Source organism: Micromys minutus (genome assembly GCF_963924665.1).
Source record: "Micromys minutus genome assembly, chromosome: 31".
Lineage (NCBI taxonomy): Eukaryota > Metazoa > Chordata > Mammalia > Rodentia > Muridae > Micromys > Micromys minutus.
In genome coordinates this window covers 12,513,927-12,541,187 of record NC_137966.1, presented here as the reverse complement: position 1 = coordinate 12,541,187, position 27,261 = coordinate 12,513,927, and the positions used below count along the sequence as shown (strand labels likewise).

Sequence of the window (27,261 nt, the reverse complement as noted above, 5' to 3'; positions counted from 1 at the left end):
GTGTTGGTCAGAGGACAACTTCATGGAGTCAGTTCTTCTACCTTTGTTGAGGTTGTCAAGCTTGCATGGCAAGCACTTTACCAGCTGAACCATCTTGTGAGCCTGAATACTATAAATTTTTAATAAGAAAATATTGATTTGTGATATCTTTGCTCTTTACTCTTGATACAGCCTAATAGCTTATTGTAACATTGCTAAATTAATCAATACTTGGTAAGATGTTCACACTGGACCACTTGTAAGATCACTTTCCCTTTTAGATAAAGAATAATTGAAGCTTTGATTTCATGTAAATATAATATACTGTTTAAATATATCATGCATATAATATACATTATATATAAATCATCTGTAAGCTCTTTGTATTACATAAGAACTTAGGGCTAATGCTTTATTGTCATCTTAGGGAGTTATTTATTTTACAGTTTGGATCTGATACAAGGCTTTCTGTTTGCTAAGCAAGCATTGCACTACTGCACTTAGAAACCCATTTTAGAAAGACTGACAAGTGAATACACCGTGGAGTAAATGTTTTTACCTGTGTTCTTGTTAGGACTCTAGTGGATACTAAAGTTCTTCAAACATAGAAAAGTCTCAGATTCAAGAGTCTTGAAAACTTAAACAATTAGAATACAAGCCACGTTCAGTGGTAGCTGGCATGAGATGTCTGGCAGTAGTTTGTTTTAGGTCATTGCTAGGTTCCTGTGCCATCCTTGGCATCAGCTGTTTCCTTTAAAACTTGACTCTGTGACCTTGCTGATGAATTGATAATGTAGGTTTACTTGGGGAGGGTGAATGGAAGTCATGTAAACCTGAGTGGAACATTATTCATGTAATGCCTCTAACTTAGGAGGCAGAATAATCTATCTAGTAGTCTAATTTTAGAACTCAGTTGGATTAAGTCAATCTCATTTAGCTGTTTGGTTTATTTGTTTTTTAATTCTTTTTAAAAAATATTTATGTATATGAGTACATTGTAGCTATCTTCAGACACACCAAAAGAGGGCATCAGGTCCCATTACAGATGGTTGTGAACCACCATGTGGTTGCTGGGAATTGAACTCCAATCCTCCTGATCTGCCTCTCTAGTCATAGTTCCCTTGTTTTTTAAAGAAGTTACAGTGTAGTTATGGGATTTAGTGAGATGGTAATAGTATTGTGCTTGGTGAGGATTATTTTCTCTGAGAAAGCCAACAATGTGTGGCAAGTTAGTACTTGCTTCCCCAGGATGTAACAACTAGAGCAGTAAGGGACAGTCATGCTTATTCCTGCAGTGCTTAGGTGCTTCAGATACGGCTGGGTGAGTGAGACACGAGCTGTCATAGTCACTCTTCTGTATTTCACTCTGCAGCTAAGGGATTGTTGAAAGGTCAGAGGTTATCTTTTTAGAAAAGATTTACCTATTGATGTGTATATGTGTGAGCTTGTGTGAGTTTAACATGTACTGCATGTGTATGGGAGCCATCGAGGCTAGATGAGGGTGTTGGTTTTCTCCTTCTACCGTGTGGTTTTCTGGTGCTCCAAGTCAGGTTGTCAGTCTTGGCAGCAAGTGACTTCACCTGCTGAGCCATCTTAGCTCCTCGCTGAGTCTTACTGTTACTGTGCCTTCGTTCCCACTCAGCTCCGTGCATTTCCTCACTTTTCCCAGCCTTATTTTACCTATTAGTTCTTGCTGTGGTTTAGTCTGGTTTCAGTCTTGGCTCACAAGGGTTCCTGTGTTAAGAGTTTGGTCCCATGTCTGGGACTTTTAAAAGGTGGGTGTACTGGGAGGTCATTCAGGAGGTTCTGCCCTAGAAAGGGAATGTTGGTTTCCCAGAAAAGTTCTCTAAGACTGAATTGTTAGGACTGCTTGCCCTGGACTTGTTCTCCTCTCGTGTGCTTCTGGTGTTTGACACTTAAGCTGTGACGCTGGTGCAATGCTTTTTGATGGAGTTTGCTGTGTCTTTTAGGGCTTGCCAGTTTATGGTCTTTAGATTCTGTTTCCTTATTGATAAATATTGTTTCAATGTTTTATTAAAATATTACTAAGAATAGAGTAATAGCACATGCCTTTAGTCCCGACGTTCAGGAGATAGAGGCAAGTGGATCCATGTGAGTTCAAGGCCAGCCTGGTCTTCACAGTGAGTTCCGGCACAGCCAGGGCTACGTAGTAAAAACCTGCCCACCCTTTCCCCATCTCCACCTGGAAAAAGAATTGAGTATTGAAGCCTCCAGCCTTGCTGTAAAACTGCTTCTCCAGTAAGCAGGGCACTGGCTCACATCTGTAATTCTAAGGACTAGAGGCAGAGCATAAGGATTATCAAAAGTTAGAGGCCAGCTTGGGCTACCTAGTGAGATTTTGCCAACCACAGCTATCTAGAAAGACCAATGTCTCAAATAAACAAAGAAAACACGAAATTATTTCTCCCTTCAAATATATCAGGATTTTTTAAAACTTATCTTTAGTAGAAGCTTATCTTAGAGTCTTTTTATCTGCTGTAAATGTAGGTGTTGTATCTTTCATTTGACTACTTTATATATACTTCTCCATCTTCTAATTGCAGTGAGTGTTTTTACATAAAAAGTGCCTCTTGTGGACATTATAGGAAGCTTACAGCTATTTGTTTATCCTGCCAACATGTAGAATTTGGAATTTTTAGTACTTATATTTTATGTAATTAATATTTTTTTTCTTGGGTATATTATTTTCATTTTATTTCTTCTTAGGTATCTTTCTAATATCAAGTAGATTTCCTCTGGCATTTCAATTTCTCTGTTATCTATTTTATAGGGCTTCAGGGTTTCTCTTAGAATTCTGTACTTCTGATAGTTTTGCCTTTGTGACTGTCAAGTTCTTGTGGCTTTCAGGGTTTCTTTGTTTTCCATACTTAATACTTTACCTGTTAGCTAAATGACATATGGTGTGTGTGTGTGTGTGTGGAGGATCTTATCTGGTGCTCTGAATGTATCCTGACTCTTGAGTTTTGTCATGTCTTTGCCTGGACTTGAAGTGTTTCGCTATGGATTTATTGAGCATACTCCTTGTCCTTTATCTTAAAGTTACTGTCCTCATGGTTCATAACTTTTTTTCTTTTAGTGGAGTCCCATAGATACAGTATTTTGCTCATACTTTCTTGTTTAAGTGGGAAAGTGGAATTTTAATCATATAAAAATCTCAATAACAAACTAAAAATGACAGGAATATTCTCTTATCCTTCTTCAACATTAAGAGATAAAGCAACTGGGTGGGGCAGTAGCACTGCAGAGAAGATTCACTGGTTAAGCACTTACAGCTCTCCCTGAGGACCTAAGTTCAGTTCCCAGCATGCACATCAGACAACTTGAAACCATATGCAATTCTATATACAGGGCTATCTGATGCATGTGGTTCCCCTGGGCACCTGCATTCACAAGCACATCACCACATAACACACTCATAGTTAAAAATAACAATAACAACAATAATAACAATAAATTGTTTAAAAAAAAAGAGATAAAGCAACCAAACCAAACAAACAAGGAGGTTGGAGCACATAGGCTGGTCTTGCAGAGGACGTGGGTTCAGTCCCAAACCCACATGGCAGCTCACAACCAACCACCTGTAACTCCAGTTCCAGGGGATCTGAAGCCCTTTTCTGTCTTCTTTAGGCATCAGGCACACACATGGTACATACACATTCATTCAGGCAGAACATTCACATACAGTAGATGAGGTAAATAAGCTGCTGGTGAGGTAAATAAAAAGCCGCTCATGGTGGTGCACGTTTGGTAAAACATCTATACAGGTTTGATGCCAACTTGGTCTGCATAATGAGTTCCTGGATAGCCTGGGGTGTGTAGAGAGACATTGTCTCAAATAAACAAACAGATGGGAGGGCTTGTCTCAGATAGATCTTAAATAAATAAATCACAGCTCTAGCACATACACAGTGAATGCAAGTTTTTGGGTTTTTTTTTTTTTTTTTTTTTTTTTTTGGAGACAGGATTGAGTCTGTGTAGTCCTGGGTGTCCTGGAGTGCACTCTGTAGACTGAGCAGAAACACACAAAGATCTACCTACCTCTGCCTCCCAAAGTGCTGGGATTAAATGTGTATACCACCATCGCTGGCTAATGAAGGCAAGTTTTTGTTGTGGTGGTGGTGGTAGTGGGTTTTTTCTTTTTCTTTTTGGATAAACCAAGAGTGTGAACAAAGCATTTTAAAATAATCACAATAATTTGGCAGTTCGTATCATTGTAAGAAACATTTTGTCAGGCTTCAGGAAATCTTTAATTTTATGAAAACAAGTCGGCTAGTTTTCTCACATGGGAGTTAAAGCATGTTTATTAGAGGAGAACCTCTCAGTCAGACTAGTGAAGTGGCTCAGCAGGTAAAGGCTCTTGTCATTTAGCCTGATGATTTGAACTCATGTCCTTAGGGTCCACATAATGGAGAGAAAACAGACATTCACAAGTTGTCCTCTGATCTCTACAAGTGCACTGTGGCATACTTACACACACACACACACAGAATTTTTAAAATGCTAATTTAAAAGAGAACCTAGTAATAAAGCCAGGTTTAAAATATAAAAGGACATAAAATCCTGAAGCTGGATAGGAGTGACTAACCTGTGTATGGGGAGGTGCTGGCACCAGCGTGGGAATAACATGGAGGAGGGCTGTTAATGCTTGTGGTTCTGTTCCTGCCAGTGATGCAGGACTCAGTGGTTCTCAACCTTCTAGTGAGTGCTGTGACCTTTTAATACAGTTCCTCACGTTGTGGCCCTTCACCATAAAATTATTTCCTTGTTACTTCATAACTGTAATTATGAATCATAGTGTAAATGTCTGATATGCAGGCTGTCTGATCTACAGCCCACAAAAGGGTTGAGAATTGCTGATCTAGCTTGTCTTCCAGGCCTGATATTTTGCCTTTTCCTTGATTCATTTTGTTGGTGAGGCTTTCTACTGTTTTAAATTTGAATTAGTGATCTTTTCACTGCTCAAGTTTCAGTTTGTTTTTATATTAGTAGTAGTCTTTGTATTAAGGGTTTTGCAGTTCTCTAGTGACTCTGCTGGCTGGGAATGTACTCAGTAAATAAATCCTCAGTTTATATGCTCAGGGAATAGGGCATACCTCCACCACCACTCTGAGAGAAAATTAACTACAGAAACAGATTTAGGCCCACTGAGCAAATATTGTCAGAGTTAAAACAGTCACCTTCCCTGTGGTAACTGATGGAGTGTAAACTCTGTGAGCTAACACTAACGCAGCACTGAGGTGACCACTGAGGTTAGGAGGGTGGGGTCAGAATGAGAATAGGTAGTGCTATCACCTGAGAGAAGACTTAAAGGGAAGTGGATGGAGAGCAGTAGGTGTGGTTAGAGTCCACACAGCTAACTGTAAACTATGGAGTGTTCCAATTAAAAGCTCAGTGTGTAGGAAATGGGGAGGAATGAGGTGGAAAGGAAAGGGAAAGGGCAGGGCTTATAGAAAGCAAAAATAGTGGAATACATAAATAGCCTGGGCACAGGAACAAAATACTTATAAAACTTAAGCAACATAGAAATGAAGCCAAAACCATGCAGGGACATTTATCTAGGGTTGAAGGTTTTAAAACATTTCAAAAATAATAGTAGATAACAGCATATCATAGCATTAATCTGTAGTTCTTTCTTGGTGGGATGGGCTTTCAACTCCTCCCTGTGATGCTTTATGCAGGGACTGTGCTGGTGAGGGAGCAAGTTGCAGTCCCAGTTTAAGCTCAAACTCTTATTTGTGAATGCAGTGTCCCAGGTTGAGCTTGTGCTCAGCCACCAGTAGGTGTCAGCCCTTTTTTGCATTTCCTCCATCCCTCAGGAAGGCTTCTTGTTGGCTGGGAGGGGTGATAATTTCCTACCCTTTATTATTCAACAAGTACTTGATGGTCACACTTCTCTTGCCTTGCTATGCTAAGCCTAAGGTGTGGTTTGGAACACACCTATGGCACCTTCTTAGCTGTGCATGTTGGGCAATTGTTTACCTTCTGGGCTGGACCTGTTCATCTTGCTGGGGCTCACTGTTGGCATCTGTCTTCACATAGTTAAAATCAGGTAGTTCACATGTGCTAATTGGGTAGTTCTGGCACACCAGAAACCAGTAAGTCTTCCATTCTTGTTTTGTTTTGTTTTGTTTTGTCAAAACAGCGTTTCTCTATGTAGCCCTGGCTGGCCTGGAACTTGCTCTATAGACCAGGCTGGCCTCAAACTCAAAAATCTGCCTGCCTCAGCATCCTGAGTACTGGGATTAAAGGCATGTGTGTCACTACTGCCCAGCTTTCTCTCATTATACATACATACATACATACATACATACATACATACATACATACACACACACACATATATATATATATATAGTGTGTGTGTGTGTGCATTGTCACTCTTCAGACACACCAAAACAGAGGTTGTGAGCCACCTGTTGTTGCTCAACATGTGGTTGCTGGGACCTCTGGAAGAGCAGTCTTAACCACTGAGCCATCTCTTCAGCCCACCTCCTTATTTCCAAACCCAAGACTTCACGCATGTGAGGCAAGTGGTCTGCCATTGAGCTGTACCTTCAGCTTCTGCTTATTTTTGACAAATCTCTCCAGAGAAAAAGGCTGCTCACACAGGAGAGATCTCAGGAAAGACACTAAAGAAATGTCATGACTGGCGTTTTCCTAAGAACTTCTAGAAAAGCTAAATCCTGACAATTTACTGTAAGTAGGGCCTAGAAAGAAGTCATCTTCTGATTCACACTCGTTACTGCAGTCTCCATGCACTGAAAGAAGGTAGAGTCAAGAGCATGATGTAAGAGCCCTAGTGCCACTGGGTCAGCTGATCTTATAAGAAAGAATAAATGTGTTGGTGGAAGTCTCTATTTTCCAGAGTACGAAGAAGTTTATTCTGACAGTTTTGCCAGTGCCTTCATTGTATTCTGGACCAGGGGATTTCTGGAAGTCCTTTGTTTTCCTGATGATATCACTTAATGATGCTCTAATAAATGTTCTTTATTCCTATATCTCCCCTTTTCAATGCCTCTCCCTCTATATAAGAAAGGATAGAGAAAGAGAGAAATCCTTGAATCTTACCTCCTAGATCTTGACCTGTAACAAAACCATGTAACAATTTGCAGCCAACCCTCTAAGTGATGACAAACATTCACAAACCATTGAAAGACCAAAAAACTACCCACTCCATTTCTTGGGGTTCAGAATTTAGCATTTGTAGATGTAGCCACAGACTAATCCCCAACACTTTTGACTGCCTGATGAGCTCAGCAGCATCTAAATGATTTCAAACTGCGTGTCTGTGTTTACATCATTAACTCATTAGCTATTTACTGCTCTCTGTACTCATCCGTTACTTTCCTTAGCTTGTAGGGTTAGTGTTTGCAGTAGTGCAAGTTTATGGTAGTAAGTCCTCTCAATTTCTGTGTGAATGTGAGGTTTTTACTTGGTCTTTGAGTCTGTGCTTGTTAGGTGTTATCTACAGTTGTCTGTAGCATATTTGCTTTGTGTTGTAATTCTGACCTTAGAAATGAAGTTGGGAAGGTTTCTTGGCCTCTTTTCTAGAGGTGATTGTAAAGGATTTGCATAATTTCTTACAAAGAGATAGTCTCCATAGAAATAGGTACAATTGTATATCTGTATGTCTATAAATATTTACCTGTGTATTAATAATTTAAGGTGGATGCAGTAGCTCTTTCACGCCTGTAATCTGAGCACTTGAGATACTAACGCAGCAGGATTGCCTTGATCAACGCTAGCCTAGGCTTCATAGTGAGTTCTAGGACAAACCTGTCTCAAAGATGGAAAAAAATAAGAAAGGACTGTCAAGATGGTTTATTTATTAAAGTGCTTCTGTGTAAGCACTAGGGCCTATGTTCATGTTCTTAGCATCCATGTAAAAAAGCCAGGCATGCAGTACACATCTGAAATCCCGTGTGTACGTACACACACACACACACACACACACACACACACACACACACACACACACACACATATACATGGCGGGGGGGGGGGTGGGAGTTGATTGATTGCATGGTCTCCTAGATGGCTGTTGCTATGAGAAGACAATGACCAAAGCTAACTTGGGAAGAAAGGGCAGCCGCCTTGGTGCACTTTCCAGTAGACCCCACCTGTTAAAGAGCTCATTACCTCCTTAATTTCCCACCACAGGGACAAGTGGCTGCTCACCCACCGTGGCTTACACTGGTGTTGGAAGGTTTTCTTTGTTAATAGCAAAAGGAGAAAATTCATTCTTAATTTTTCATATAATTTGGTTTTGGCTACTAGTCCTTTGTTGCTAAATCCTTCAGTTTCTCTGCTGTAATTGTCTATCAGTTGTCAGAGTGTCCCTTAACATTTTAAATTGTTTTCTTTTGCATGTCTTCTGGCAAAAGTTATCCTAGTTTTTCATCATTTTGTTGACCAACCTAGGACATAGTTTCATTGGATATAGAATTTGAGTTTGGGAATTTAATACTCAGCTATTTAACACTGTCTTACCTTCTAACCTCTGGCTTCTAAACAGAGCTCATGTCATTTGAGTCATCATTCAGTACATGACTATGTTGTAGTTGCTTGAAGATTTTTTTCTGCTTTGATTTTCAGTAGTTTGACTATGGTGTGTGTGTGTTTGTGATTTTATTTTTACTTTTTACTTATTTTATGTGCATATGTGTGTCTGTGCACCACCTACACACATGTCTAATGCTCATGGAGGCAGAAGAGGCTATCGGATTCCTTAGGAGAGCCATTCCATATGGTTTTGAGGCAACATGTAGAGAGCTCTGAAGAGCAGTGGGGTGTCTTAGCTGCTCAGTATCTCCCCAGCGCTACTTAGGATTTTTACTTTTTCCTTTGGGGTTCACTGAGCTTTTAGGAACCAAATGTGTCTCACACATGGGAGGTATTGGTTGTCATACTGTCCAATACCCTTTTAAATACCAGTGTCATCTTTCCTTGTCTGAGTTTCCAGTGGTATACATAGAGGACTTTTCCTGTACTGTTGCTCAAATCTAGGGCCTTATGCATGTTAAAAGTACTTTCTACCACTAAACTATAACCCGGACCTCAGATGTTCAGGGTTTTATTTGTTTTTATTTTTAATGTTTTGTGGGAGTTCTCTCTGTCCATTTTCACATGGGTTCTGGGGGTCAAATGCAGATTAAGCTTGGCAGCAAGTGGTTTTACTTGGTGAGCCATCTTAATGGTCCATCTATCAACCTACCCCTTCCTCTCTCTTTTGAGTCAGAATCTCACTCTATAGCCCTGGCTATCCTGGAACTCAGTGTATAGACTATGCTGGCTTCATACTACCTCACAGGGATGCACCAGTGTGTCTGATTCCGGAGTGCTGTGATTTAAGGTGTACACCCCCATCCCAGCCACCCACCAGCTTCTTTTGTTCCCCTTTTCCTTTAAACCTCCTAACAGTCTTTCTACTTTATGTGATAATTTAATATACGTACTGTGTGCTAACATATTTTTAAAACAATAAATAAAAGATATAAAATAAAACAATGAGGTATTTGAATAAATAGTTCTTTTTTTAAAAAAGATTTATTTATTTCATGTATGTGAGTACACTCTCTAGTTTCAGACACACCAGAAGAGGGTATCAGATCCCATTACAGATGGTTGTAAGCCACCATGTGGTTGCTGGGACTTGAACTTAGAACCTCTGGAAGAGCAGCCAGTATTCTTAACCTCTGAGCCATCTCTCCAGCCTGAATGAATAGTTCTTAACTTAAAAATAACTAAAGTATAATTTGTAAAGATTGTGAAATGGTGGCACCTGTTTCTCTCTCTCTCTCTCTCTCTCTCTCTCTCTCTCTCTCTCTCTCTCTCTCTGTATGTGTGTGTGTCTCTTCCCTCCCCCCTCCCCTCTCTCACATACACACACACACACACACACACACACACACACACACACACACACACGTTGATTCTGATGCATGTTGATAGGCAAGTTCTGAGCATAAAGTCCCACAAGTCTTAGAAGCCCATAAGCTTACCTTGCCTATATAGTATTGGGGGTAATAAAAACCAAGTTTTCTCATACTGGACCTGGACTGCTGCAGCTATGGGCACTTGTAAATTGTGGGTAAGTTGAGGCATTTTTTTCTGAGCAGGACTGCTCTAAACAGTGTTTCAAGTAAGTTTTTGATGTCAGCATGTCCATCCTTGTTGGAACTGATGTTCTGAACAAGGTCACAGATGCAGTGATATGTGATGCCCGTATTCATATGAAAGCTGAGCATCCCCTCCCTCCACAAGAGTCTCCAGATTCACCCAATGAAATGACCTCTGATGATTGCTGTCTCTGATCCAAAAAATATTCCAGACTATTTGGGTTTGATAGGCGTCTTTCTTATTTCCATGACTTGACTGTATTCTCCTGACTGGTTCTATGGCTGGGTCCTTCAGCAGGACTTGTGTGTGTGATGGGCTGTTCAGTAGCTGTGACCTTAGCATCCAGAGGCAGGGCAACTCAATAAAAGGTGTGATCAAATTAGTTTCTCCTCAGATTTTCTCCTCAAATACCAGAAGAGGTCTGAGGAATGAGCAGATAACTTTCCCAGGGAGCTCTAAGCATATTCTTCTTCCTTGCTGTCTCTCTCATTGCCTTAGTGTGTGAGTTGCCTTATTGGTTGCCACTCCATCATCAGTGCTGACCCCCAGTTTGAGTCAGGCTCTTCTGTTACTGACAAACAGTAACTGGGAGCAGAAGAAAAAGATGGTTAATACCTTGTGGTTGTGGCCGAATGCATAGCTTAGGTCAGGGGTTGCAGCTTGTATTTCACTAGCAACTGCTCTGTCATCACCTCAGGCTCAAAGCTACAGTCTTCTCAAATAGTGTTGACCTGGAAGCTCTCCAGAGCCAGGAGATTGTGCCACAGGATGTCTACAACCTGCCTGCACTCCTTGAGTGTGTTTCAGTAACTCTCAGACATCAGAGTATTTTGAGGCCAAGGTCAAAGGCTTCCTGATCACCAGGAAAAACCAAATCTGCTAGGGCTGCCTTCCAGTCAGGGGTATGCTTCAGGGAATTTCTGACCTTGTTGCCATGGGAGAGATGAAAAGGCAGAGGGACAAAAAGAGTGGTGGCAGGGAAGAGAACCAGGTGAGTGCTGCACAGGTTGTCTGCTGGACATTTTTCCTTCATCTGTTTCTCCTCTTCTCATTTCACCTCATGGTACAGTGTTATACCCGTCTAGTTTAGCTAAAAGCTTCAATTCAGTCCTATCAAATACTTCATTGTAAAACACAGGACTTTCTTATGAGCCAGAAGAAGCAAGCAAAATACATCTTGAAGAAGTATTATGTTTTCTTTACATTCATCTGATACTTATGCATCTTTCACCACATGCCTGCATGATGTCCTTAAGATAGAACTCTGGAGTAGAAAGAACCCCCAAGATTTCTTTTGTTTGTTTATTTTTGGTTTTGGTTTTTCAAGACAGGGTTTCTCTGAGTAACTCAGTCTTGGAACTTGCTCTGTAGACCAAGCCAACCTCAAACTCAAAGATGAACCCCTAAGATTTTTATCTAAGCTTTGTCTAGAACCATGAAGTCACTGTTGAACAGATATGCCTGCTCTGACCACTGGAGGCCGTTCTTACAGAATATAAAATTAAGTAATCCCACCTGGAGAGATGGCTCAGAGGTTAAGAACACTGGCTGCTCTTCTAGAAGTCCTGATTTCAATTCCCAGCAACCACATGGTGGCTCACAACCATTTGTAATGGGATCGGATGCCGTCGTCTGGCACACAGGTGTACATGCAGATAGGGCACTCTTGAAGTACTCATCAGCCTTATCAATCCAGATAACCGTGTAGATATTTAGACAATGATCTCTGTGCAATCACAGGTCAAGACCGGTTGATGTTTGGCAGCTGTGATAGGTGTTTCCCTGGTCTCATACAAAAGTTTGAAGATACAGCAAGCATGGGATTATGATTTTAGCCTTTATGCTCTGCCCTGGCATTGATTTGTCAGGTAGGAATGGGGCAGGGTGGTGTTGCCCTGTTTAATTGTCCTGCACATGTAAGAATTCTTCCATCTATACTTCTTTATTGGAGAACATTCAGATAAGTCCCCTTGCCTTCTACAAGGTAATCTTAGGTATTATATTTTTTCATTTCTAGATTTGTTTATTTGATTGACTGATTATTGAATAGGGTCTCACTATGTAGCCCTGACTTGGAGATTTACTTGCCTCTGCCTCCTAAGTGCTAATATTTAAAGCATGTACTAGGCCAGATATAAATCTGGCCTCATTTCCAGAATTTATGTGTTTGTTTGGGATAGTTTGCTTCTCTGCTAAGAACTTCCTTCTTTTTGTGATAAGGTGGATACAATGTGCCTGTATTTCTGGTACTCAGAAGGCTGGTGGAGGATGGTGATTTCGAAGACAGTCTGAACTGTCTCAAAAACCAAAAGAAAGAAGAGGGAAGGGCTTTTTATTTCAGTTTGCTTTTAATCTCATGAAACATGACCATAACTTTTAAACTCTTTGATCATTTCCACATCTGGATCATCTCAGACCTTTCCGTTTGTTTATCATCTTTTCTCTGAAAATTGGTCACATATTTCTTTTGTATTGAGTAATGCTGGATTGTTTCCTGGACATCTTGGACATTTGAGAGTCTTAGGTCTTTATTGAATTTCCTGAAGAATATCAGTTTGCTTTGTTTTGTTTCATAGTTTTCGCCCTCAGCCTGAACTCCTTCAGTGTTAGTCAGTCTGATGTCCATTTGCTTTTCAAAGCCTTTGTTAGGCTTAATGGCAGCACCAGTCTGGTACCCGCCATTAACTTTGCTGCTTTGTGGACAGTGCAGATCAGAGGCAAACTAGAGGTTTGGCTTAGCTCAAACATGGAGTTTTAGGTTATTTTCCAGCTGTTTGTACTGTGGGGTACTAGCCAGTGTGATCTACCTTTAAAGTGGAAAGAGATTCTTCTGGGCTGTTTCCAGCATTACCCCTACTTCATGTAACCAGTGTTGCCTTTTAGGGTAACATGATGAAAGAAAGTGGCAGAAAGGAATGAGAAGAAATAACCTCGATTTCTTCATGTTGTATTTTTTTCCCTGGTTGTTTTGTCTCAAAACCAGGTTTCCTACTCAGTTTTGGTGAGCACCTCTCCACTTCCCCACTGTCAGGATGGATGTGGAGATGTTCACTTAAACTGAGTCAGTGTGCAGTATGCATGAGGCCAGAGATCGACGTCAGAATGTTTCCCTTCCTCACTTCATTTTATTTAGGTAAGATCTGACTGGGAATGTTGCTCAGTTGGTGTAGAGTACCCGGCATGCACAAAGCCCTGGGTTTAATCCCCAGTGCTGTATAAATCAAGCATGGTGGTAAGTACTTGTAGTTCCAGCATTTGGAAGAGAGGAGGAGGAGGATCAGAAGTTTGACTACATACCAAGTCAGAGGTTAGCATGGGCTAAATGAGACCTTGCCTCAAAAACAGAAAAGGGATCTCCCACTAAATCTACAGCTCCCTGTTTCTGCTTAAACTGGATGCCAGTGAGCCCCTCAAATCCTCCTGTTTCAGCCTCCCAAGAATTAGGGTTACAGAGGCATGCCCCAGATTTTATGCCCTCACTCTTGTGCTGAGCTCTCTTGCCAGCCCAAGGTTTCTGTTTGTAAGAATTCCTTTCTATCTACTCTACCAGAAGCAGACTCTTCATAGTTTAGTATACCTCACCACATTTCCATACTGCCATAGGTCAAATCTAAGGAAAAAAATAAATTGCAAATGGAAGAATAACTGTCCCAATGAGGTGCTTCTTTAAGCCTGGCTCCTGTTTGTCACTGTCATCAGCTTTTCATTATCAGCTAACCTTCAGTTAGTTGCTTTTGCATTTTGTCCCAGATTTCTGCTACACTCAGTGAGAAACATGAACTTCAGTGGGCTTACATTTTTGGCTTATACCAGATGTCCAAGGATATTTTAACCATAACTGGTAGGAAACTGGATGTGGTGGCACATGCCTTTAATCCTGGCACTCCTGGAGGTAGAGTCAGGCTGATCCCCTTGAGTTCAAGGGCAGCCAAGTCTACAACACAAATTCCCGGACACCCAGTGCTACAGGGACAAACCCTGTCTCAAAAAACAAAACAAAACAAAACAAACAAACAAACAAAAAAACTAGGTGAAAGAGAAGGTAATCTTGCAGTTTATTAAGTGAAATTAATCACCCTTTGAAGTATTGTTCTAAGTGCCATCCCATAGAGAGTGTTTACCCATAGTTCCCTTCTGTTGCTGGGCTCTTATTGTTGGGCCTGTTTTACTGCTCATTGAACATAAGAATATGCAGATTAGACACTGACCTAAAAGCTATACTTAAGTAGAAACTTGAAACTGCATACAGGCTGCCTTGCCTGTTGAAAGTTGAGCTGTTGTATTTGTGTGTCATCCCCCTACCACCACACACACACATTTGGTTTTGTAATATGAGTGTTGAGTGCAGTAAGTTATATAATTCCTGAGTTCGGATCCCTTTTTGCTGAACAGTTGTGTCTTCGTTTTTTTCTCCCTGCACTGTACTGTCATATGCAGTCAAAGGAGATCAAGCTGCTCCCTCGGCACTGGGCTCAGAATTGCTTTAGGTCATATGTGTGTCAAGTTAGGCATATAACCAGTTCACTAAAGTGTGAACACAGTTCAGACAAATATAACAGGATCACCTCTGTTTCGGGTCAGTAGCAGATTCCTTGTTTCTATTTGAGTTGTCAATACAGTAACTTTTACTTCCCATGTTTCTGTCACTATCCTTTCCATGACTCTACTTTCTCTAGAACTTGGAGAATGTTAGATTTTTTTTCTTTCTTTTAAAATTTTATTTACAGTTGTTCTCTCTGTGTAGGTCCTTGTGTCTGTCTCTCTGTTTCTATCTCTCTCTGTGTATGGGTACACACTTTACACAGGTCATGTGAAGGTTAGAGGACAAATTCCAGGAGTCAGTCTTTCTACCATATGGGTCCCAGGAATTAAACAATCACCTTACCTCTGAACTATGTTAATCAGCCCATTGTGGTTGGAATTATAAGAGGACAGGCCTGTCATTGGTCGAGAAGGAAGGATAGAAGGGAACAACATTTTAGAAAGAGGAAGAGGGAGAAGCAGGAGAAGTGGCAACATAGAGGCAGACGAGACATTCCTCTCTGCACATCTCTGCATAGATACAGGTTATGAATATTTTATAAGGGATGGTTGTGTACAGGATGATTTGACTTGTCTAAGTGGGCAAATTATATATCATACCAATTAGATCAGAGTTTATTATGTGGTGTTTTCCTTTACAGGGTAACTCAGTGCTAAGGGAACTGTGAGAGGGCAGCCACTGCTGGTTCCAGGGGGTGGCAGCAGGGAATGTGAGCGGAGTTCCTGGCTAGCAGAGAGGCAACCAGGAGAGAGATACTAACTAGAGGGTGACAGCCCCTGAGATAAATTAATATCAGTTCCATATGACCCTCTGGCACCAGAACTAATGCCAGGGAGCAACATGGTCAATGTCCGGGGTCTCACAAACGGCCTGGGTCAGAGAGTTCAGGGGCAGCGTAGAGCTACTGAGATGAATTAATGTTAGTTCCATATGTTCCACCAGTGCTGGAACTACTGTAAGAGCCACCGCCCGGGTCGGAAAGTACCAGAAAGCAGCACAAAGCATTGAGGGGCTGAAACTGATCGTACATTTTGTAATGTTTACCGCAACAGCCCCTCTTGTCTTTTAGAATGCTGCAGAACTGCCTTTAAGCAGTCCCTTGTCAGCAATATTGGATTTTTCTAGCATGTATCTATAAAATCTTTATAGCCTAGAGATTAAATGACCTCTTAAAGCCATACATTTTAAAGGCTTGACTCTAGAACCTGGTGGCAGGCCTTCAGGTCTTTCTGGACCCTGGCACTCTACTTGCTCTCCTTGCCTCTTTGCTCGGGATGAAATGATCAGTCAGCATTGGCCATGAGCTTCCTAGTGTGGGTCTGTTCTCATGCACAAAGGATCTAGGCTGAAACCTCCAGAACCATGAGCCCAAACATTTCCTCACTCTATGTTGATTTTCTCAGGCCTTTAGCGGCAATGCAGCTTCGTCCTCTTCCTGTCTCTAGTCCTTATGCTCTTGCTGCTACTGCTGCTTCTGCTGCTGTAGTAGTTTTTGTTGTAGTAATCTTTTGGGGTCTGGTTCAGTTTGATTTTTTTGAGACAGGGTTTTTCTGTATACCTCCAGCCATCCTGGAACTCACTTTGTAAACCAGGCTGGCCTGGAAGTCAGAGATCAACGTGCCTCTGCCTCCTGAATGCAAGACCCCTCACTTTGTTTTTAGATATTAGTTATAACAGTGCCCTGCTTCTTGTGGCAATGTCTGTTTTAATCAGGTCAGGTTGCTGTAACAGAATACTGTGGACTAGGTGACTACTATAACTTATTACAATTCTGAAAGTTGGGATTTCCAATACTGAGGTGGTTGTGTGTGTGTGTGTGTCTGTGTGTGTCTGTGTCTATCTGCCTGCCTCTCTTCCCCTCTTTCTTCCCCCTCCCCCTGCCTGCCCCATGTTGGCTGTCCTGGACCTTGCACTGTAGAACAGGCTGGCTTCAAACTCATAGAGGTCTGCCCACCTCTGCATCCCAAGTGCTAGGATTAAAGGTGCTACCACCTCCTGGATCATCTCTTTCTCTTAACCCCATCTGTGAAGGTCCTGTCATCATGGACTTATTCCCTCTAACAGCTCTTCCTCCTATAATATGCTTTGGGTATTGTGGCTTTACACAGGAATTCAAGGGGATACAGTAGTGAGTGATTGCAGGATCAGAGCTGAGTGCTCTAAGCACTACATTCATGCCTTACTACCCACAGGGTTTGGTTTTTCTACAGTCTTGTATGTGTGTAAAATACTAATGTCTAATACTAATGATGTACTAATGTCGCTGAGATGCCATAGTTTGATTTAGCTTTCTTTGGTTTGTGCCTAAAAGTAGGTGTTTCTCTAAGAAGCTGTGTTTCCTTTAAATGGGGGGTCGCTTAGAACTCAGGAGCTCAGTTGTTACTTAGTTCTACTGAGTTGTCACTGCAGGCCTTCAGTCAAAGAGATAAAAAGTATTTTTGAGCCTCTTTAGGTCATTATTCATATTGATATATTTCCGAACCAGAGTTAATGAGCTTTTATGTTATTTTCCCTTTCTCTTTTAATCTTTGTTTATAATAACATTGGTAAAAATATAAACAACCTGGCAATCGTGGTGCATGCCTTTAATTCCAGCACCTGGATGGCAGATGTAGGTGGATCTCTTAAGAGTTGAGGCCAGTTTCGTCTACATAGTAAGTTCCAGGACACCTAAGGCCACACCAAGAACTCCAGTCTCAAAAATAAAAAATAAACAAATAAGGTAAAAAAATAAAACACCACCTGTTTCATATCCATTGAGACTCTGAAACTGGCATTATGGAGCCATTAATAGACTGAGTAAGACATTTTGTTAGATGTCAAGGTCCTTCCCTTCTTGAGACCGTTGGGATCATAGGTTCCTGCCAGCTCTGGAAGGGTGACAAAATCTGCTGTCAGAGCTCTTCACTGTTCTTAACTCTAAAGTAACAAGTTCTCCTTCTGCCCTTATGCTTTTGGTGCTCTAGTCAGTAACAGATAGGAGCAGGTTCCTGTCCTGGTTCTCTGTTTTAAATAGTACACTTGAGAGAGGGAAGTGGGGAGGGAGGTCAGCTTGATTATTGCTTTTTATAAACAGAATGTCTAAATGAATTTGCATTAAAATACTTCTGGTTGTATAGTAAATGTATTTAAGGTCATATGCACTTAGTTCCATTGGAAAAGCCTCTGGTATTAAGTCTTACAGAATGGGAAAGCAGTGTAAAAATTTATAAGGGGGTCTGGAAAAATAATAGCTCAGTAGTTGCTACTCTTGCAGAGGACCCTTGGGTGACTACCCGAGCAATTTTCATGTTTTAATGAGAGGATGGCTTGGATTAATTTCCTAAAAGCTTATTTTTCCAATTTAGTTAACTAAAGATACATTAAGCTGTAACCCTGATTAAAGTTATGAGGCTTTAAAAAACAAAACAACAACAAAAAACTTGTTTTGGTATTCTACTAACCCCAGTATGAAAATTTTAAGGTCAAATAGTTCAGTAAAAAGTCTATGCTAGGGCTAGAGGGATGGCTATGTAGTTAAGGGCACTGGCTGTTCTACCAGAGGAGCTGAGTTCACAGGTGCTCACAACTGCCTGTAACTTCAGTTTCAGGGGCTGTAACACTCTCTAGTGTCTGTGGGCACTGCTCACACCTGATGCACATACATGCAGGCCAAACACTCAGGCATGCAAACTTATAAAAAAAATTTAAGACTTTTCCAAAATAATAATTTATATGCCACAAAGATTTGATCCGTTTCATAAAGTATGCTCTACACTCAAGTGATACATAAATGCATATTCATGGTTCAGAAACCTAGACAGAAATAAGACAGGCCTATTTCCTGTTTTCAGGGAACATTATTCTGTTTTATTTATTTCTGCAGAGGAAATACCATGGAACTTTTAACAATATAGGTTCAAAATACATTCAGAGTAGTGTTTACCTTAACTAGCATACATGTAGCATTTTGTGTACGTGTGTGTGTGTGTGTGTGTGTGTGTGTGTGTGTGTGTGTGTGACTGACTGTTCTTGGGCTTAGAACAAATAAAGGCCACCTCATAGGTAAGGAAAGTATTTCACATGTAAATATTGGTTTTATTTATTTTTCTATTGACTTTCTGTATTTGAGGGCTTTCTTTCTTTTTTCTTTTTTCTTTTCTTTTTTTTGGTTTTTGTTTGGTTGGTTTTTGTTTTTTCAAGACAGGGTTTCTCTGTGTAGCCCTGGCTGCTCTAGAACTGGCTCTGTAGACCAGGCTGGCCTCAAACTCAAGAGATTTACCTGCCTCTGTCCCCCAGGTGCTGGGATTAAAGATGTGGGCTGCCATACCCCCCACACCCAGCTAGAGCTTCCTTTCTGTGAGGGAGTCTTGCTGCGTTGCTTAGGCTAAACAACACAGATTTGCTATGCTCCTGTCTCAGTAACTGGAATTGTATGCGGGTGCCACCATACCCAGTTTGAGCTCTTTTTTGAGTTGCTCATATTAAGTAGTAAGATTATAGAGGTTTTGCTGAATCTCTAACAGTGACAAGAGAAACTACAGCAAGTGACATGTTTAGAATATTAAAAATATGTAAAAGACTTAAACTGATGCATTATCCAAGCAGATGGCACACTGAGTCTACTTCCTTGTAACCAGGTCCTGCTTTTCACCTCCTGCTCAGTAAACTGAGTGTTGAGCATATACACTCGTGTAGAGGACAACACAGCAGAAAATGAAATTTACATGTGCGTTTCACTGTGGTGGAACTAGCAGGTATAGTTTGCACAGCCTTTTGAGTGGTGTTTAACTTTACTTTCCAGTATTATTTGGATGCAGAGGAAAGCCATTACTACAGATCGAATTGTTCACATTTGAATTCAACCTAATAGGTTGGTTACATAAGGAGACTTGGATTTTTGTTTCCAGCTATGCTACTAAATGGATAGGTCCCCTACTCTGATAGACTATTCTCTCAGAACTTGCCTGCTTTGCATTACAAGTTAGAAGGCCAGAACATCATCATGTGTCAGTGGTAAAGATTTTGTGGGGAAAAACTAGAGAGACCTTTGGCCTTGAGCAATGGTCAGACTTAGTAAAAAGAATTTATTTCAATTCAGGTGTCAAGCCAAATATGCTTTACCAGATTAGTTAGCCCTATGATATAGGAATGTAGCCTGGGAAGGATTGAGGTTTCCCAGGGGCTAGAGTCATTTTATTTGTATTAGGCATAGCCCAGGCCAGTAAGGGCATCATTAACTTTATGCATACTTTAGAACCATTTTAGATATTTTAAAATAGATATTCTTTGTTCAATTAATCCTGGAACAATGAGTTTTGGTGCATACTTCTCTGCTTCCCACCTGCGCTGTCATTTATTACCCACCTACTCTTTCCTCAGAGTTTTTATCCTTTCATCAGGGTTTGGTTTTCAGTCCCGCAGGTCGGAATGGCTATGTAAGTCAGTATGACCCATACAAACCAGATCAGCGACTGTTTGGTCTATGAAAGTGCCTGGGTGCAGGGGCTGCCTGAGGCTTCTAACATGTTGCTGTGTAGCATTTTGTAAGGAGACCTGTGCCAAAGGGAATGGCCTCTGTTCTTTTCTTCTTGGATTAGTGCTAAAATATGACATTGCTGTTCTTTTAAAACCTTCATGTTTTCTAGTACAGAGCTTTCTTCTTTTTTTCTTTTTTGGGTTTTTAAGTCAGTTTCTCTGTGTAGTTCTGGCTGTCCTAGAACTAGCTCTGTAGAGGGTTGGGCTCGAACTCAGATCCACCACCTCTGCCTCCCTAGTGCTTGGATTAAAGATGTGTGCCAACTCTCCCTCCTGGCATTGCTATTCTTAGTTCCTCGTGGTTGAGTTTATTCATTGACCTGGCATTACCCATTTGATTTCTGGTTCCAAAAAAAGAAAGAAAAAAGAATTTCATCCCTCTGTTCCACTTCTTTACTAAGTAGCTCTTGTATGAGTTTCAGAGGATGGTGTGCTGAGCTCTGAGTGCAAGCTGGAGGAAGCATTCCTCTAGTCAATATCTTTCTGAATCTGATAGTCTGGTTTGTTTCCCTTGAACACTGAAAAGTAGCTCTTTGCCTTTTTGAGTTTGCTTAGATCTTGGCTCTATATGTCCAAAGATCCTAATATTCAAACTGTTTCACACCATTTTTTCAACTGTGTGTCTCTGTACAACAATCTGCCACTCACATTTTGATTCTTAGTTTAGTTTGATGAAATACTTCCTCTTTTTGGCTGCTGGTGTGTGTGTGTGTGTGTGTGTACATGTTTTAATGAACAAAATAGAACTTTTGTCTAGCAAGTCCTCATATTCTTTTTCTGGGGTTGTTCATAGTTATCCATCGTACACACCTTTTGCCAGAGTGGTACATTTGTTACGGTTACTTTTTTGTTGTTGTTTTTTGAGACAGGATCTCTCTTTGTAGTCCTTTCTATCCTGGAACACTGCTATGTAGACCAGGCTGGCCATGGACTCAGAAGAGATTCTGAGAGAATACACACCTTCTTGTGTGTATGCATGTTTATGAGGTGGGGTTAATATGTGTGCTTGAGGAGGCCACACGTCGGCCTCAGGAGCCATCATCTTGTTTGTTACCGTAGGTCTTTCATCAGTTTAGAACTCACCAAGTAGACGAGGCTAGTTGGCAGTGAATTCCAAGGACTTGCTTGTCTCTACCTCCCCAGATCTGGGATTACAAATGTGCCACCAACACCCAGCCTTTTGTTTTATGTGGGTCATGAGGATTGACTTTGGGTCCTCATGCTTGCTGAGCAAGCGCTTCACCAACTAAGTAAGCTATGTTCCCAACCCACAGTTCAATTCTATGTGTGTGTGTGTGTGTGTGTGTGTGTGTGTGTGTGTGTGTGTGTGTGTACACATGTGTACATGTGAAGACACTGTTGGTGTGTTCCTCAGTTACTCTTCATTTTATATGTTTGCTTGTTTGTTTGTTTATTTAAAACATGGGAATGTGAAGTTGCTCCTTTGTCCAGGCTGGTTAGTCAGTAAGCTCCAGAAATCTGCCTGTCTCTGCTTCCTGCTGGTAACCCAGGCATTTTACTGACTAAACCATCTCCCTAGCCTCCTGTGATTGACTGACTTACTGATTGATTGATTTTGGGTTTTTCCAAGACAAGAGTTTATGTAACTCTTGGCTGTCTTCAGACTTTAAGTTCCAGTTGCCTGCCTCCTGAGTGCTGGGATTAAAGGTGTGCACCACCACCAGCCAGCCTGTAATTATTTGTAACCATCCTTTGGAAATATACTGATGGGAAAAGAGCTATTGATTTATTGAAAATTATACTACCTGGTACAGTGACTCATGCCCATAATCCTAGCACTTGAGAGACTAAAACAGAAGAGTTGCTGTGAGTGTGAAACCCTGTCTTGAGAAAGAAAAAAAAAAAAAAAGCAGAAAAGAAACTTTTACATCTAGCTGTCTCCATTTGCTCTAGACTGACAATATTGAATTTTGGCCAGAAACCAGCAAACAGGCAAACCTCTAATTACGGTAATTATGGTAAAAGAATCTGAAAGAGGAATATGACCATGTCACTTCCTTTTACAAAGAATGGAGTTTGTGTGTGTGAATATTGATGTCAGTATATTCTCTTTTTAGTTGCTCTAGGTCGTAACCAGCCTTTGAAAAAGGAGAAACCAAAATGGAAAAGCGACTATCCCATGACAGATGGACAACTGCGCAGCAAGAGGGATGAGTTCTGGGACACCGCGCCAGCTTTCGAAGGGCGGAAAGAGATCTGGGATGCCTTGAAGGCTGCTGCACATGCCTTTGAAAGCAATGATCATGAACTGGCTCAGGCAATCATTGACGGTGCAAACATAACACTACCCCACGGTACGTTTGGTGTCCCGATGACAAGGGTGTGGGCTCTTTGTCTCCAGTAGCAGAGAACCACCTAAGAGAGACTTCTGGTTTTCTTGTTTTTCTTTTACACAGTACTCTTAATTTTTTATTATAGAAAAAAAAATAGCTTTCCTCTGTGTTTTATTTTTTCTTTTCTTTTTATATCCTTCAGACTGGTGTTAGTTTGTGTCTTGGTTCATTTTTATGTTTCTTAATCTCAGAAAAGAGAACATTTGCTAAATGGGTATTTTCTACTGTCTGTGTGACTTAGTTCTCTCTGGAGACAGGCTCCCTTGTCTGCTCCCCTTTCTTGCAGTGTACATCCCCACCTGGTGGTAGCTGCTGCTACTGCTGCTGCCTTAACTACTTTCCTGTCAGAGCTGGGGAATCTCAGCCTGGGCTTTACAAAGTACAGAGACATCATGGATGCTCCTTAGTCATGCTTTCCCATCATTTAGCATGAGCAGACCTAGACTGTTCATTTTTTTTAATTAATATTTGGGGTGGGGGGTATACAGAAGAGATGGCTTAGTGGTTGTTGCTCTAGTAGAGAATCTGGGTTCAGTTCCCCAGTTCCCAGCCAACTATTTGGTGGCTCACAAGTGTCTAACTTCAGGTCCAGGGGAATCTGATTCCCTCTCTGGCTTCTGTAGGTACTGTATTTATGTGGTGCATATATATAATACTTGCATAGAAACATATATACGTAAATACATACTTAATTACATATGTTAGACAAACATATATAAAAATAAAATCTTTTTTGTAAATGTGTTTATATATTCTATGTATGGGTATTTTTTTTCATGTGGATGCTGGAAACAGATCCATGTCCTGGAAGAACAGCAAACAGCTCTTACCTGCTGAGCCATCGTTTCAGCTCCAACTTCAAAGTTTTTAAGGATTGTTTTTCAAGACTCTAGCCTGAGCCATACAGGAAACCTTTCTTGCTTTGGAAGTGTGACTAAGAATTATCATAATGTATGTGTATTCCGGGGACACATAGATGCTGGACTTGTGCATACTCTTTTATGGTCTCCTTGATTCAAAACATTAAATGTTTGATGTTATGCTGAGATTTAGGTATTGTTTTTATATATGTACTCTCTGTTCTTTTGATTTATGTACTTGTGTTTTTCTCTTTAGCTTTCTAAGTTTAGCTTTTTAGGTTGTTTCTTCAGACCTATATAAGGGACAGGCACCTACAGGTACTGTTGTCCTCTGTTCATTATTTTGCCACCATTGTTTCCCCCAAGGTCGTCTTTATCTTATTCGTAGAGGGGCAGTGCTTTAGTAACTTAGTCCTCTGCAGAATGTTCTTCGACTCTTTGTCTGATACAGCATGTTTTACTCATAGGCCTTGCCAACTTTCCAAATCCCCATTATGCTCTAATTAGTCGTGCTTCTTAGAAGCATTCCTTGTTTTATGACTGTCTGTTATTTATTATGAGAACTTTTAAGCATAGGCTTATATCCCTAGCATTTATTGAATACCCACTTTTCCCATGCACTTAAACATGATTATTTCTATATTTGAATTACTTGAATGTCATGTCAGGATGCCCATTGAGTTTCAGTTTTTAGCCTAGTGCTTAAGTTCTTTATCTCTTCCATGACTGTAGATTAGGAGATGGTGACATGGCTTTCCGTCTGCCCCTTCAGCTTCCTCATTGATGTGACAGAGAGTGCAGGTTCTTCTTTCACAGCGCTGTATTACTCATTTCACTCTGAGGCTACATCCCTTATTTCCCAAGCAGAATCTATTGTGGTTGTTTTAATCTACAATTCTGGAACTTTGAATTCTCATTTTAAACATAATTTGATATAACTAGAATACATACCTGTAGCTAATGATGTACTCCAAATTATGGCTTAATTTAAAAGCTCATGGAGACAGGGATCAACAAGATGGCTTAGCAGTGTTTGCCATCAAATCTAATGACATGCTTAATCCCAGGAACCAGCACAGAAAAGAGAACCAGCTCCCTCAAGTAGCCTTATGATGTCCATATGTGTACTATAGCACACACACACACAACAACTGTATTAAATAAATGTTACGAATGTGTTTTGAAATGCTTTTTAAGTTCATAAAAGCAAGGTATGTGTTTTGTGTATAGACACACTCTATGCAGATCCTATAATGTGTAAAGTCTGATTTCTGCTCATCTACATGAATTGTCAAGAAAAATAATGTTGTTATACCAGGTGTTGTGGTGCATGCCCTTAATCTCAGCACTCAGGAGGCAGAGACAGGTGGGTCTCTGAGTTCAAAGCCAGCTTGATTGGTCTACTTAGCTAGTCTAGTAGAACCAGGCCTACATAAACAAACCCTGTCTCAAAAAAAAACAAACCAACAACAATAATAATTTTTGCTGGCAGCCCCATCAGCCAGCAAGTCATGGCTTTAATCCTAGAACTTGGGAGGCAGAAGTGAATGGATCTCAGAGTTTGAAGCCAGCCTGGTCTACAGAGCAAACTCCAGAACAGCCAAACCTACACGAGAAACACTATATGGAAAAACCAAAATGGAGGGAGGGAGGGAGGGAGGGAGGAGGGAGGGAGGGAAGAGTCATAATGACATCTGAGCACTCCTTTCTCAGATGCATTGTCACAGACTTGTTGGCAATAATGTTTTGCCACTGATGTCCTTGAATGTTTGTTTTTCTCTAAAGCTTATCAGTGATTCTGCTTGAGTGGGCCTGTCAATTAAGCTCTGTCATATTTTGCCATCAGTTACAAGTGAGCTACTTAGTTGGATGTTTTTACTTACACTTGCTCAGTGGTAGGTTTCTAAGTCACTTGTGCTTCTACGGTAGTGACTAAAGCTATGTGGCTCTAAACACATCATTTCTCTGACCTTAGTAAACATTGGAGCTGTTAAGTTTATTTTTATTTTAACACTGGACTCTGACACTAACAGGTAAATTTCCTGTACTACCCTTGACTCACAGATTCTGACCTGCCTGTATCTACCTTCCTGTAGCCTCCTGTCTGTAAAGAACCTTTCCCCCATGGTTTTTATATAGCATTTTTTTTTTAATTGCCTTAAATTTCTTTAAGAGTTTGATCCTTTTTTCTCATGGCTTGGTATTTTGCCATTATGTAAAAATTCTAAAAATCTACTTTTTTTTTTTTTTTTTTTTTTTTTTTTTTTGAGTTAGGTATAATGGGTGTGTGTGTCAACTCTCTTACCTGAAAAAAAAAAATCAGTAGCAACCCCCATTTTTTTCAGGAGAAAACTGAAACAAGGAGGAGCATATCTTTTCTAGGTTATAAATCGAGGAACTGAGATTTAACTCAAATCTAAAAAGATTAACAAAAGTATCCTTGATTCACACCCAGTATACAATTTCAAATCTGAATTTATAAAGCAATTACACAAGTCCTCTTCAGTGTTTTGTCTATGTCTGATACTTTTAGTACCTTGCATATTTCCTAAAATACTTTAAAATGGTAGACTTTTATTAATACTTAAGAGAAACAGTACATTTCCTTAATATACAAATGGACAGGAAATGTATGTGGACAGGTCTTTCTGTTTTACTAAGGTGTCTCTGAAGGCCGTTAGAAAAACAGGCCAGGATGATCCCGTCACTCACTGGGTAGAGGTAGGGGAATCTTTGAGTTCAAGGTCAGCCTGGTCTACAGAGAGAGATCCAGGCCAGCCAAAGCCACAAAATAGGAAGACCCTGTCTCACGTAGGAAACAGTTAATGGAGCTCAGTGGTCCAGAGCACTACTAGCTGCTCTTCCAGAACATTCTGGTTCAGTTCTCAGCACCTGCACGGTGACAGACAACATCTGTAATTTCAGGTCAGGGGATCCAACACCGTCTTGGCATCTTGGACACTGCACACAAGTGGCACATAGGAATACGTACAGGCAACACAGCCAGATACATAAAAGTAAGAATAAATAAAATCATGATTAATTGAGCAAGTGAGTGAGTGATTGGCTTTTATTAACTAAACTTCTCCCTCCTTTCTTCTCAGTCTTTCCCATTACCTCTCCTCCTATTCACTCCTCCTCCCCTTCTCCCCAGAAAAGTTTGAGAAAAGTCTTTCTGGAACTCACAGAGATCCACAGTCTCCATCCCCTCCTCCCACAAAGACACACACCACACTGCTTGGCCTTTTTTTGGTCCCTCAGTCCAGAGGTTCCAAGGTAAAAAGCATAAAAGCATTTGGCAAACAAGCCTGATGACTGAATTTGATCCCTGGAACCCATGTTAAAGATACAGTCACACATCCAGCCAGAAGTATTCTTTGGAGCAATAGAAACAAGAGACTCTGCCTTAAAACAATGTGGAAGACATGAACTGATTTCAGTTGTCCTCTTGACTACTCACCTATATATACACAGCATTTTTTTTTTTAAATTAGAATGGGGGGGGGGGAATTCAAAAACTTCAAGAAATAGGCAAGGGCCAGATACGGTGCATGCCTGTAATCCTGGCACTTGAGAGTCTAAAGCAAGAGGATCCCCTTGTTGCAGGCCAGCCTGGGCTACATAGCAAGACCCTATCTTCAAAACTCCATGTTGCTGTATAAGTCCTGAGGCATGGAGGAATAACTATAGTACAGATAGTTACATACATGATTTTCCTTGACTGCTGCAGTGTTTAGAAATGGAGTCTTCCTTCATAAGGAGCCTGGTGACTGATTAGTCACAAATGACATCATTTTCTTCCTTCTGTCCTCTGAGAGACAAAGGTGGCTGAGTGTTACAAACTGTGAATGTGTCTGCTCCTGTGCTG

The 27,261-nt window shown here is 40.7% G+C and overlaps 1 protein-coding gene across 1 annotated transcript in view; it reads left to right on the top strand.

Annotated features, from left to right (window-relative positions):
- Nucleotides 1-27,261, top strand: part of UBTD2 (ubiquitin domain containing 2) — a 52,482-nt gene that overhangs the window by 15,953 nt on the left and 9,268 nt on the right. Inside the window, exon 2 of the mRNA XM_080942212.1 lies at nucleotides 22,258-22,494. Coding sequence (XP_080798338.1) covers nucleotides 22,258-22,494 — 237 coding nt within the window. The remainder of the gene's footprint in view (nucleotides 1-22,257; nucleotides 22,495-27,261) is intronic.